Source organism: Myiozetetes cayanensis, unplaced genomic scaffold (genome assembly GCF_022539395.1).
Source record: "Myiozetetes cayanensis isolate MyiCay16 unplaced genomic scaffold, myiCay2020 scf12, whole genome shotgun sequence".
Lineage (NCBI taxonomy): Eukaryota > Metazoa > Chordata > Aves > Passeriformes > Tyrannidae > Myiozetetes > Myiozetetes cayanensis.
Genome location: NW_026086826.1, coordinates 21,475,294 through 21,488,167, shown reverse-complemented (window position 1 = coordinate 21,488,167; position 12,874 = coordinate 21,475,294). Strand labels below are relative to the sequence as shown.

The window sequence follows — 12,874 nt, the reverse complement described above, 5'->3', positions numbered from 1 at the left end:
TGAGTTTATAGTCATTACACTTGTGTTGGTATGGCTTTTCATCCACTCAGTATGATCTTATGACCCCACAACTTTACAACCTTCCACTCTCTGGGCTTCATAGCACCTCTCCACTCTAGGTTAATCATTTCTCTGCCATTATCTGCCAACAGTTCTTATCTCTTTTGCTGTCACTTTATAACAGGGTCTCTTATCAAGCTGTACAAAATCACGTGATGATGCCAAACCTATCACAAGTTCCAATTCTTCTGATTAGAGACTATCATGAAATGGGATACATGGTTTACAGCAGGTCACTAATGCTGGAAAAAGTACAGAGTCCACTCAAAGACATGCTTGTTACTTTCTGAATTCTTGGATAATTTTTTTTGTTGTTGTTCATCACGCCGACTTTCACTGAAGGCTATTATAGCCTGGGTCTCAAGGCCAGAAAAGTTTACAGGCTGCACCTCTTCTGCACTCAATGCTGTACACCTTGTACCCAAGGGTACGGTATATTTACACCTAATAATGTCTTCTGGTTCCCACACAGCCATCATACAGGAATCTATAAAGCATGGACTTACATCAGTTGGTAAGTAACAGTTTTCCAACTGTTTTGAAGACTCTGCATAAATATGTTAGATTTGGGGCTGTCCAAACTGGAAAAATCACTACAATTGGTCAAGCCAAAACTGGTTAATTTGCACATGTATTTATGCAAGATAGAATTTTTACGATTCAGTGTAAAAATGTAAGAAGACAGATGATGATTCATTGAATAACAATTTTCACTAGAGACAGTGCCATTATCAAATATGTAATCGGATAATTACCAGTATCTTTATCTATTACCATTGATAATAACTGTGAAATTATGTGTGTGCATGTATAAACATTTGCATAAATTAGATTTAAAATGCTTCTGGCCTGATTATTCTTGTTGAAGAAAACCTCAGGAATGTTTTTGTGTCTTTTCTGTAGTACTGTAGTTTCTGTCAAATGCAGATTCTTTTTTATAGCTAAAAATGAAGATATATCATGACTCAGTGGGGGTGGGCTGGATAATAAAATTCAGTTAAGACTTCAGAGCAGCAAAGAAGTGAATACTTTCAGTAGCATATGGAAACAGCACCCACACTCCCCTTCAGGAAGCCATCAGGTATGGGTTTCTCTGGCTTGCAGGCACAAGGGGCATTGCACAGGCCAGCTGCCCTGGGCTGTCCCAGGCTATGGGGGATGTGCCCGAGCCCCAGCCTTGTGCATCTGCCCAGCAGCTCCCTTACCTTCTCTTCACATTCCCCATCTCAGGCCATTCTGGCTCTCAACACACACATGGAGTGAGGAGTCTTCCCTTTGACAGGGCAAGAGCATCCCCTGCCCCATCAGCCTGTGCCCAGGTCAGGACTGGGGCCAGGCAGGGCTGGAGAAGGCTTACCAAGGGAAACTCTCCTTCACGGAGCAGAAGGCGCTTGGCCAGCCAGCCCAGCAGCGCTGCAGGTCCCACAGCCCAGGGTTCTGCAAGGTTGTGCCTCAGCACAGCAGTTCCTGGCAAGGATGAAAGAAGGGATCTTTGGCCCTCATGCAAAACCAGGGCACGCTCTCCTCCTCTTGCCCCAGAGTTCGTCATCACATGGCAGGCAAGGAGCTCGCCCTGATGCTGGGTGTGATATGGGCACCTTGCCATCAAGGGAGGCTTAGGGACTGTGGGGAAGGAGAGTGCAGCAACAGCTGCAGGAAACAGCCTCAAACATAGCTGATCTTTATCTTCTGGGTGGAGCTGCTTCTTCTCCCTGGAAAGGGCTCCCACCTCACCTTGGACCCAGCTGTGTTGCAGGCAGCTGACCCCCAGGGCACCTTCTTCAACTGCTCTAAACCTCCTGCACAAGAACTGTGCCCAACACTGTAGCAAGATTTACTGGGCTGCAAATGTATGACCAGAGAACTAATGCCCCATGGATCACACCACCAGGCTCATGACTACCTGCTTCCTGGACAGCTGTGCCCGGTGGCAGCCCCATTCTGGGATGTGTTCCTGGTGCCTGTCTTCAGAGGGAGTCTTGTGGTCTCTCTGGCCCTCTGGCATTATTGTCAGGGTATCCTATCTACAGCAAACAGAGGGAACAGGACACTCCTTGGCTATTGGACATGACTGTGACATGTCAGATCATACCTGGGCCAGGAGGGATGATCACAGCAAAGCCAGGAATTCAAAGCCAAAGCCCCTCTGGTGCTTCTCTATAGGTGTGGGGTGCTCCTCTGCACAGCTCTGCCTCCAGAAACACATGGAAAAGGTGGCAAGCCCAGCTTCCCTGCCCGCCCTTGCTTTCCTGGGCCTTGCTCTAACTGTTGCTCTTTCTCGCTGTCAGGGAGGGACCTTCTGGTTCCCCCTCCTCAACCTTCAGTATGGGATAGTAAAATAATTAGACAACTCATGTAACCAAAGAGTGGTCACTGAGATAAGGCTGAAAGAACACAACCCAAGGAGAAGGGAAAATAAGACACTTATCTGTGATATTTGGACCAACAAACTGTCATTTTCATGATTTCCAAAAGACTGGCAGGTCTGGGTTCCCTAAATCATGTTGATATGAGAAACAGATCGGTGGAGTAGCAGAGACTCTTGTCACCACACCCCCAGTATGCACTTATATGTGAGCTGTGTCACAAATACACCAGGACAGATTCACAAAGCATGGCCCAGAAAAAGCAGTTCTAAATCTTCTGAAACTCTCCAGAGTCCTGTGTGCTCTGAGTCAAGGGGAGGATTCTGCCCTTGCATGGCACTGCTCAGACAGAGCCTGTGGTGGCATCCCTGAAAAGTGCATCTAAGTCAGCCTTCCAAACTGCTCACCGTGTACCTGCAAGGGTTAAATGTAACCAGCACCACCCTGCAGGCCTCTGCTTGGAGGTGGGGGAACCAAATGGGAAGGAGCTGGATTCTGTTCTTATTTGCACTGGAGAGTAGTTCTTTAGGAGAAAGAGCTGTCCTCCCAGAGTTTAAGTACAATCAGCAGCAGGGTCAAGTGCTCTTAAGAGTAAATCCTGTCCCTGGCCTTTCACTTTTGTCCAGTCCCTCCCAGCATCTCCCTCACTTTTTCCCTTCTAACCAAGGCAGAGCGGGTGGGCTTGTGAGGACTGACACAGCCTCTGCAGCCCTCACCCCACCAGCCCCTCCAGCCAGGGACACTTGCTGCTTCTCACCACAGAGATTGAGTTGTCAGGGAGCATCTGCTTTGCAGAATGCACTCAATGCATTCACCCATCTTGGGATAAGTTAGTTTTTGTTATAAACCAGTGACATGTCACAGCAAGAGTGACTTAGCTTCTTCCCAGCAAGGAGGGCATCACCCCGCTCCCATGAATGCAAATCAAACTCCGTTGATAGAAACAGTAGTGGATCTCTCCCCTGGAGAGCAAACAGAACCAGCCTGGAGCTGGAGTGTGAGTGGGCACCACCAGTTGTTGACACCTGCTTTTAGGTTTACAGTCATATGGTCAAACAGGCAGCTAGAATTCACAAAATCTTAATAGTACATCCTATCTTCCAGATCATGCACACCATGTGGACTTGTAAACATTTTTATGGAAGTGCCATGATTTTTTTTTCTACTACCAGATTCTGAGGCAATACAAAGATACTTGACTAGTTTTATTTTTCCTCTAATTAGCCTCTTGTCTTAGTGTCATCAGGGACACTATGCAAACTTTATAAGCATTAGCTATGATTATTTAACAGAAATAACTGCTTAATTAACTAGAAAAAAAATGGTTGTATAAGAAGAAAAATAATCTACTTGTGGTTTCCAGCTGTGAAAATTTTCAGCTTGTAGAATACTTACTGCCATCTTAATTTTAATGTATGTCCTCAGGCAGTTAACAGTATTATAATTAGGACTCCTGAGTTTGGCAAACTTGTTTTTATATTTAGTAGTAGTAGTAGTAGTAGCAGCAGCAGCAGCAGTATTTTCATATCATTAAAGACACCAAATACTGTCTTTAAAAGTCTGGATTAGGATTTTGGCCAGTATTTATGCTGGCAAAGCTTCCACAGAAGTGAACAGTTTGGGCTGTATGAGGACTGAAAGATATGCTGTAGGTTGTTTTTTTGTTTGTTTGTTTGTTTGTTTTATACCAGTGAACTTTTGCTATTATTCTTTACTTTTATGAATTTTCTTTCCACTTTCCTGTGGTTAGACTGCAAATGAGCTCTCTACAAAAGGGACAGTACTTACATTTACATCTGAGGCAAAGTAGCAGTGTTTATGCTCGTAGTCTCCAGAGGGAAACCTCCAATAATGACAAAATGCCTCCAGCCACTTGCCCATGGGGATAATTTAAAGGACAGCTCTCAAACATCTTATATAGAGTGAAAGGGAAGAATTGTCTGCAGCAGGAGTCGTGTTGGGCTGTATTGTAGGGAAACCCTTTAAAACTTCTCATGCCAGTTATTATCAACTTCTAGAGTTTACTCACATATTACAGGAGTACATTATATATATTACTTAGATATACAACCTTATATATAATAATATATATTAATACATTCTTATGTACAATGAACAAACATGCATATGTACAAAATCCTTATCAAGATTCCTCAGTGCAAACGATGTCTGGTTTATCTTCTCGTGGTTTGTTTTATGATTTTACACTTATGTGTAAAGATGTATAGATATATATGAGCTCAAACTTTTTTCATTATAAAGATCAGCTATTAAATTGTTTTTAAATGAAGTTTTCCAAGCTTTGAAACATGGGGCGGAGAGAGATGGAGGAAAGAAGCATACCTAAAACATCTTTTTTTTTCCACCAGCAGATCAAGGTCAGTTGCCTCAGCAAAAGAAATTTCATTTTTAAGCCTGTCTGTGCAGGATAGAAATCAATTATCTCTTATGATACAGAGACGGGCACTCAGCCCTGACAGGAGCCTTGCTGTATATACAAATATATTTGGAGTTCTATTTCCAGACCAAGCTCTAGTTTTTTAACTAGAGGTTCCACACTCGGCTCCAAAGGGGCAGCACGGGCGGGAACAAAAGAGCCTCGTCAGAAAAGTAATTATCAATGCTGGGAAGGGGCAGGGGGATGGCGGCGGTGGAGGGGAGCGTCGGGATGGTCCGGGGCCCCCGCCGGCAGCACCGCGGGGCACCGCGCCGGGCAGCGGCTCCGCTTCTGGGAGAGGGGCCCTTGCTGATGGATTCACCTCCTCGCCTCCGGTTAGGGGGAAGCCGCCAGCCCCGCAGCAGACAGGAGCGATCAGGGCGAGCGCGTTTCCCCGTCGCGCCGTTAGTGGCAACAGGTCCGGGCAATGAGGAACTAGAAGGCGTTTCCCCCACAGAACTCATGTAATTTATGGCAGGGGGAAAAAAAAATTCTAGCAGAATTCCTGATTGCAAAAGTGGATGTTTAAATGTGGCGCGGAACAGACCGCAGTTCGCTGCTGATGGGATCGATGCAGGGAAGCCCTCCCGCCGGCTCTGGGCACGGCTCACCGCCTCCCCAAGGGCGCACGGGGATGCCTTAGCCCTTCCACGCCCTCCAGTTAGATCGGCAGGATCTCCGCTGGGGAAGCCGCCTCGCAGCAGGCAGTGCCCGGCCGTCCCTGCCCACTCGTGCCACCCTCGGGCACGTCCCCCTCCCGTGGGACGAGCGCGCCCGGCGGGGACGCGGTGGGGACGCGGCGGGGACACGGAGGGCCCGAGCCGGCGGGACGGAGCAGACGGCGGCGGGACGCGATGAAGTGTTACGACACCTCACTGATGACTCACTTAGCAATAAAAGAAAGGCAATCGCAGTGATGCTTTACCACCCACTTGGCCCTGCTCGCTCCTCACTCCCGAGTCCAGTGTCATCACGCTGCTGCCAGGTGTTCATCAGGCAGCAGCGCATTCCGGCGGGCAGCACGAGCTTGGCCGGGCTTGAAAAATAGCTTCTCGGTCAATAATTGACTGTTTGGAAATGACTCTTTATGTCGGACCAGAGAGGAACGACATCTCCGTAAGGCAACAGTGAATGATTAGCTGCAGAAAAAAAAGGCAACAGGCTTTGGAAATGATCCTCTGTGGCGTGCGTTTTACTAAAAAAGTATTTCAGCTTGAAGCACTCACTCTTGTTTCGCTGACAGTGGATCAAAAAGAGAAAAATAGGCGAGGAAAGTTTATTTTTGTGTTTGAGGTGGACTGGTTTTGTTGGTTGGGGATTTTTGTTCAGGTTTTTTGGTTTTTTCTTTATTGGGTTTGGTTTTTTTCAGTTCTCTAGACAGGACAGTTTGTTTTCAAAAGGCTGAGTTGGAGGCACTAGCAACCCCCATTCAATGAATCCCTAGGAATTCAATGAAGTATTGCCTCAGCAAAATGATGAGAGGAAATCAGTTTCGAGGTACTCTCCCCTTCGCACTCTAGGGGGGATCTGATTGTGACAAGGAGCGGAAGGGGGAAAGTCATGAGATGAAAGGGAGAAAAGGGACGAGGAGAGAAAGGGGAAGGGGAAGAGGAAGAGGAGAGGAAGAGGGGAGGAAGAGGAGAGGAAGGGGAGGAAGAGGAGAGGAAGAGGAGAAGGGAGGAGAAGAGAAGAGAAAAAGAAGAGAAGAGAAGAGAAGAGAAGAGAAGAGAAGAGAAGAGAAGAGAAGAGAAGAGAAGAGAAGAGAAGAGAAGAGAAGAGAAGAGAAGAGAAGAGAAGAGAAGAGAAGAGAAGAGAAGAGAAGAGAAGAGAAGAGAAGAGAAGAGAAGAGAAGAGAAAGAATAAAGCAGAACCTGTACTGAAAACGCTTTTCATGATGTAAACAGTCTCGTAACGCTGGGCGTGAGAGGTGTGTGAGGTGGAGCAGCAAACTGGCGTTATGAACTTTGCCGGCTGCAGAGGGATCCCGTGTCTGCCGCACGCTGCCTCCTCCGGGGCACTTCCCTGGGCCGCGCCCGTCTGTGCCGCGGCCGCACCGCTGCGTGCCCGTGGCCGTGCCAGCTTGTGCCCGAGGCTCTGTGGCTGCTCCGGGAACAGGCTGCGTGGCGCTGACTCCCTCCCCGAGCCTGGCTGAAGTCACAGCTTTCACTGAAGGATAGCTCACAGTAGCTCTGAGCTGGCAGGCAAACGGGAATATTCAGCGGGAGAGAAAGGGGGACATGATGCGGGTTTCTCCCCTTTAATACTTCCATTTAAGTCTTTTTGATCGGATTTAGACTTTCCAGAAGAAGTTTGTTTATTTGTTTCATTTGCTTCTGCGAAGTTTCTCTTGAACATCTACCACCCCCACCCTCAAACGTTCACTTTCGCTAGTTTGCTAAGAAGATAAATCAAACCTTCTCCGGGACACTTCCCGACAGAAAGCTCGAAGGGAGCATGCTGTTTGTGTCTCATCAAGCAGACCTTCCAAGTCGGAAACGTCTCTGTTTAGGGAAAAAGACTTTGAAATTTGCTCAGGTTCTGTGGACTCTTGGAAGCTGTAAGAAATCGGAGCTTGCCTAGAAGTATCATCACACAGAACCCTCTGCCTTGAAAACAGCGAGGTGGAAGAAGCTTCAGATTATTTAAAATTAGACAGTGGGGTTTTTTTAATGTAAATGCACATACATTTAGATGGGGAAGTATAAAATATTCCAGGTCTTGCTCCTTGTACTAATCAAGGCTGCTGGAGGCTCCCCGAGCCATCATCTTTTATAATTATAATTACACGCGTCAATCAAGACCTTCAGGCAAAGTCAGAACAAGGCAGGCAAACTCAGGAGAGAAATCGCATTAAAAAAAAAAAGTTTGGAGAACTTAGTAAGGAATGGAGACGATATTAGAAGAAAGGGTAATTAAGGTTGCTCAAGGCAATCGTGAGAGCTAGAACTCCATGTTAAATTAAATGTAGCCACAAGGGACCAGGTATCATTTTTAATATGTACTGCCCTAAACTGTTACTTCGGAGAAATGTGGATGTGTAATAACCACTCCAGAGTATTTTCATCCATAGCGACAGCTCGCAGAGTGACTTTGCGATGCACAGTTTGAAATCTCTCCAAACCTTTCCCTGGCGGAATGACATTAAGCCCACGAGTAGGAGCGAAAAACCCGGGTACAAGTGCTAGGGCCATATCCTCGGGAGAGTGTTGTCCAGGGAAAGCCAACCCGGCCCGGGCCACCCGCTGGCGGAGGCACTTGGCCGCGCTGCCCGCGGGGGCCGCAGCCCGCCTGGCCCCGGCTGCGCTCGGGCTGGTTTCGCCTGCCCTGTTCAGACGCGGGGTTTCCTTCGCCGGCTTTTCCCCCGAAACGGGGATGCCTTCCCCGGAGCAGCGGTAACGAGAGTGGCATCACGGAGAGCTCCGTCGGGGTGTCGCCAAGCGGCGTGACCCACCCGGCAGGGAGCGGGAGGGAGGGGACTGGCTTCCCCAGTGGAGCCCAGTGGGCTGCAGGACCCAGGTCCGGGGGTGTCCTGGCGGTCTGCTGTAAATGCATCCGGAGCTGTGCTCTGACAACACTTTTCCTGCGGGGAAGGGCTGCGAGGAGCCGTCGCTCCTCTGCGAGCCGGCCCCGGAGCGCTCCGGCCGCCCGTCGGGCCCAGGCGGCCCGGCTGCAGGCTCGGAAGGCCGGAGGGCCGCGGCCCCGCCGCGCCGCCGAGACCCCCGACCCGCAGCCCCCGGGGCGGGTGCCCGAGCGGCGCCGCTCTGGATGCCGTCAATGTTGAGCCGCCCGGGCTCAGCGCTGGGCGATGCTACACGGCGACGCCTGCGAGACAGGGTTGTTTGCAACTAATGTATCTGGAGGCTGAAACAGAGTCTCAGCCCGAGTTACTTCTGACTAGAAACGCGGGCATTCCCTCGAGATGGTTTTCAGCCACCCCGTCCTAGTCATCGAGCTGTTCGCTCCCGCAGCTCGCCATACTACTGTCCTAAAACTTATTCGCAGACGACCTGTTAAACCGTGAAATTATAACTTGAGGTATAAGGTGTTGATATAGTTCAGCCGCTCGCAGTTCCGCCCAAGGGGGAATGGGAAAGGTGAGAATGGAAGGAGTCCGAGAGGTCCGAACCCCTCTGCGCGCTGGGCTGTACTCCGCTGTTGCTGGTGTTGGGTTGGCTCGGGATCTGCGCTGAATTAACAAGGGTCTCCCAGCTACTGGATGCAAAAAGTTAAGAGCACAGCCGAGTCCACTCTCTGCATGTGGTGCAGTTGTCCCACTGCGGGTTCACCCTGCGATCACCACCACTATCTAATAAGTTACAACAACGACCAGTTTTAACAGTCTCTCTCCCAGTCGATGGGAAATGCCATACTCTGCGCTGGAGACAGTTCCGCGCCCCACTTCCCATCGGAAACAATTTTCACCGCCAAATATTTTCAGCTCTTAATATACACAACGGAGATTAAAGTGTCAGAGGAGTACGGGCAGCCGAGCTCTCGGATGGAAAGCTCGGATGCTTACCAAGGCGCAAATATCGCTCATCCCACACCACCAAACCCATGCGCCGCAGTGGGAACTGCGCGGAGCCTCCTGGAGGACCCTCCCGGTGAAGGAGGGGCGGGAAGGGCAACGGGGGCGGGCAGAGTCCCGGCTCGACTCGCCGGGCGATCGGCACCCCGTCGCCCCCCGGGCTCTCCCACCACGCCGCGCCGCGGGGCCGCCCGGCTCTCACCGCTGCGTGCGAGAAACGAGTTCTTTGGGACAACTTGGCAAACAGTGCCACTTGCTGCACTGTGAGCTGGGGAACGGAGCGACGGCTCTGCCAGGGCACTGGCTTTTGTGCAAACGATGCTACCGGCACCGACAGATTTCGCAAGAAGCTTAGGGGAGGGAGACCTAAAAAGCCTAAATAGGTACAGCGAGCTCCAACGCGGCTCCCGCCCGCTTGTGTCAAACCCTAGGGCTGCGCCGGCGGCAACGTGGCCGCAAGGGCTGGAGTTTCTGCTGTGTATCCCCGCCCGCCCCAAGGGAAGGCGAGGGCCAGGGTGTCCGCAGCCGCCGCTGACCAGGCGGGAGCATTGCCCACCCCGGCCCCAAGGGAGCTTGAGTGTGGCTGCCCACCGGCAAGGAGGCACGGCCGCGGAAGGGAGAGTAGGTGTAGCTCGGCTTGGCAGGGCTGGTGGCCCGTCGGGCTCCGCTGGGGCGAGGAGGGGCAGCAGCAGCCCAGTTCCTCACGCCGCAGCCCCGTTTAACCAGCGGCGGGTGACTGCGCCGGGCCGGTGTGTGTGCGGTGCGTGTGTGTGCGCGGGGGGTGTTGCTCATCCCGCCTCTGCCTTATTGGCTGCCAGGGCGGTGTCGGGGCCCCCCTTCGCCAGAGACCCCGCGCCCCGCAGCCCCCAGGAGCGCCTCCCCGCGGGCCCGGGGCTGGAGGTCCCGACTCTGTACCTCCGCACTTGTACCGGGGGGAAGCGGGGGAGGAGGAGGAGGAGGGAGGAAGGGAGGAGGGGGACGGGGGTGGGAACCCTATCCAGCAGCACCAGCGGCGGCAGAGCGCTCCTGTGCACTGAGCCGCTCCGCATGGATCGGGGCGCCGGGCTGCCGCCGTGCTGAGCCCCGGGCGGAGCTGCTGCCGGCTCCCGGGGTTCCTCCTTCCTCCACGGCACCCCGGTCTTCCTCCTCCTCCTCTCTTCTCCGCCCCCGCCGCCTGCAGCCCGACTACCGCTCCGTGGCTCCGCTAGCCGCGGGCACCCGGCGGCGCTTCCCGGAGGCCGGGGCCGCTCGGTGCTCCCGCTCCGGCTGGGCAAGGGCTAGCGTGGAGCAGAGGGAGGGAAGAGGCGGAAGAGGGGGAAGAGGCAGCGGCCGCCAAGCTCCCTTTGCTCCAGCTAAATCTGTGCTGCCGTGTCCAGGTGCTGTTGTCGCGGACGGACACGGAGCTCCCAGACCGGCCCGCAGCCGCCTTGTCATGCTGCCCAAAGTGGAAACGGAGGCCCTGGGACTCGCCCGGTCGAATGGGGAACAGGGGCAGATGCCGGAAAACATGCAAGGTAAGGGGGGAGAGGCATGGCGCTCCCCCTCCGCGCTCGCTCGGGTTTCCCTCGGCAAAGCGCTCCTTCGTCCTGCCAAAAAAGTTTGTGGCTGTTGCTTGCGAGCTCCCCCGCCGCCGCCCGCTCCGCGCCTCGCAGAGCCATTGCCTTCGCGGACCAACTTGCAGGGTTGTTCGAGCGGGCACTGGGGGTCGGGGCACCAGGGCCGAGGTGACGGAAGGGCCCTGGTCTGAAGGTGCAACCGCGGCCGGGGAACCGTCAAGCACCTGGCCGGCCGCAGCCTTCCCTGGGGTGCAAGACGGCCCGTCGGACACTGCCTCGCCCTGCTGCAGATGCAGAGGATCTCGGTCTAATTCCTGGTCCGCGTTAAACTGCCTCGGAGTTTATGGCAGGGGGAGTTACGCAGGGAAGTCCTGCCGAGCACCCTGTGTGCCCCACAACGTCCCGAACGGGACCCGAGGGCTCTGTCCCGCGGGTGCGGCGCCCGCAGGTAGCGCGCAGGTGGCAGCGACGGCGTCGCGAAACTTTGCATCAGAAAGCCCCGACGTCGCGGAGGATTTGCGCCCTTGCGGGGTACCCAGAAAGGCAGAGGGATGCCTGAGCTGGGATGAGGCTGGAAGTGTCTCTGCGGGTGGCGGGACGGGGCTGTTCGCAGTGCCCTGCTGCGGGCCAGAGCGCTGCGCGGAGGGAGGCGGCGCAGATCCCGCCGAGGGTCGGCTCCGTGCCTTGGAGCCGACACCCCGGGACGCGGCCAGTGGCCACCCCGCCCCGCGCACCTCTCCCGGGGCACCAACTCCAGTCCTGCCTGCTCTTTCGAAATTATCCCCTCTCCTGCCGCGAGCCTGCTGGGAAGTAAGGGCGGGGTGGGCCGGGGACCCGGAGGTGCTGGGGGCGACCTGCCCAGCCTTTTCTTCACCCAGGGAGGAGGCTCCGTGCAAGGGCACGGCTCTTGGAAACCCCCTGCTTTCCCATTTGGTTTTTCCTACGAGGAGGGGAACTTCGCCCTACCGCCGGATCCTGGAGCTGGGACCGCAGGAGCAGAGGGGAGGGCCGGGCCCTCCTTCTCCTCCGCCTGCGGCCGCCCCGTGTCCGCCCCACGGCGCTGGCAGGCGGCGGTCCCCGGCCGTGTCGAGGTCGCTCAGGAAAGGTTTTTCCGGCAGCGTGCTAGCGGGAAAATACTCCCCGTGCTCTCCGGTAGCTCCCCCGAGCGCCGGGGCGCCCCTCCTTGCTTTGGCGAGGGGACGCGCAGCGCCCGCGCCCCCAGCCAGGCGCCCGGTCCGGGTGCTTCGGGCGGAGTCTGAGCACTCCAGTGCCACCGAACTGTGGCAGCCGCAGGGTTAAAGACGAAAAGGCGACATTCTAAGCAGTGCGGCGGCGATGCCCAGCGCCTCTCGCCTTGCTCAGGAGTCCTTCGCTGCTACGGTGCTTGCCGACCAGGTCGGGGGTTTAGCAGTAGGGAGGGGAAAGGAAACCGGCCCCCCATCGAGTGGAAGGGTTTTATTTTGGGAATAACCGGAGCGGCTGACCGAGGCTCCTTGGAGGCGGGGGGGCCCCGGCTCGAGTGACCGCGCTCTGTGCCTTCATTCTGCATGTTTTAGCCCCCCGTCCTCTCCAGACGGCTCCTCCCCGCCTTTTCCCCGAGCGGCAGAAACTTCAGGCGGCCCCGGCGCGCAGGTTTCACGCCCAGCCCCCGGCAGCGGGGGATGCCGAGTCTGCGGGCCGGGCAGACCTGACCGCATCCCCCGAGGGCGGCGGTGCCGGTGCGCTGTCTCTCTGCCGACCTGCGGACAGCTGAAAAGCGGCTCTCCCGTCTCTGTGCGGCCCCGCGGGCTGTGACAGCCGGGGCTGCGGGCACGCAGCGCTCACCCAGCGGCGCGGGCAGGGTGCGAGGGCGAGCTGCCTCGGAGGGGTGGCGGGCACCCCGAGACGACGGGGTTGGGGGGGCGCGGAGCTGGCTTTAAGCTGGTTT

The 12,874-nt window shown here is 54.5% G+C and overlaps 1 protein-coding gene across 4 annotated transcripts in view; it reads left to right on the top strand.

The window, feature by feature from the left end:
- The first annotated feature begins 280 nt into the window (after nucleotides 1–280).
- The window catches only part of NR5A2 (nuclear receptor subfamily 5 group A member 2), a 91,330-nt gene continuing 78,736 nt past the window's right edge, over nucleotides 281–12,874 (top strand). The window contains exons 1-2 of one of the 4 annotated variants that reach the window (XM_050307104.1): nucleotides 282–574; nucleotides 10,768–10,905. In XM_050307104.1, coding sequence (XP_050163061.1) covers nucleotides 511–574; nucleotides 10,768–10,905 — 202 coding nt within the window. In that variant the 5' untranslated portion in view covers nucleotides 282–510. Of the gene's footprint in view, nucleotides 575–10,022; nucleotides 10,152–10,445; nucleotides 10,906–12,874 lie in introns of those variants that run through there. The other 3 variants (XM_050307105.1, XM_050307106.1, XM_050307107.1) reach the window with 3 other exon arrangements.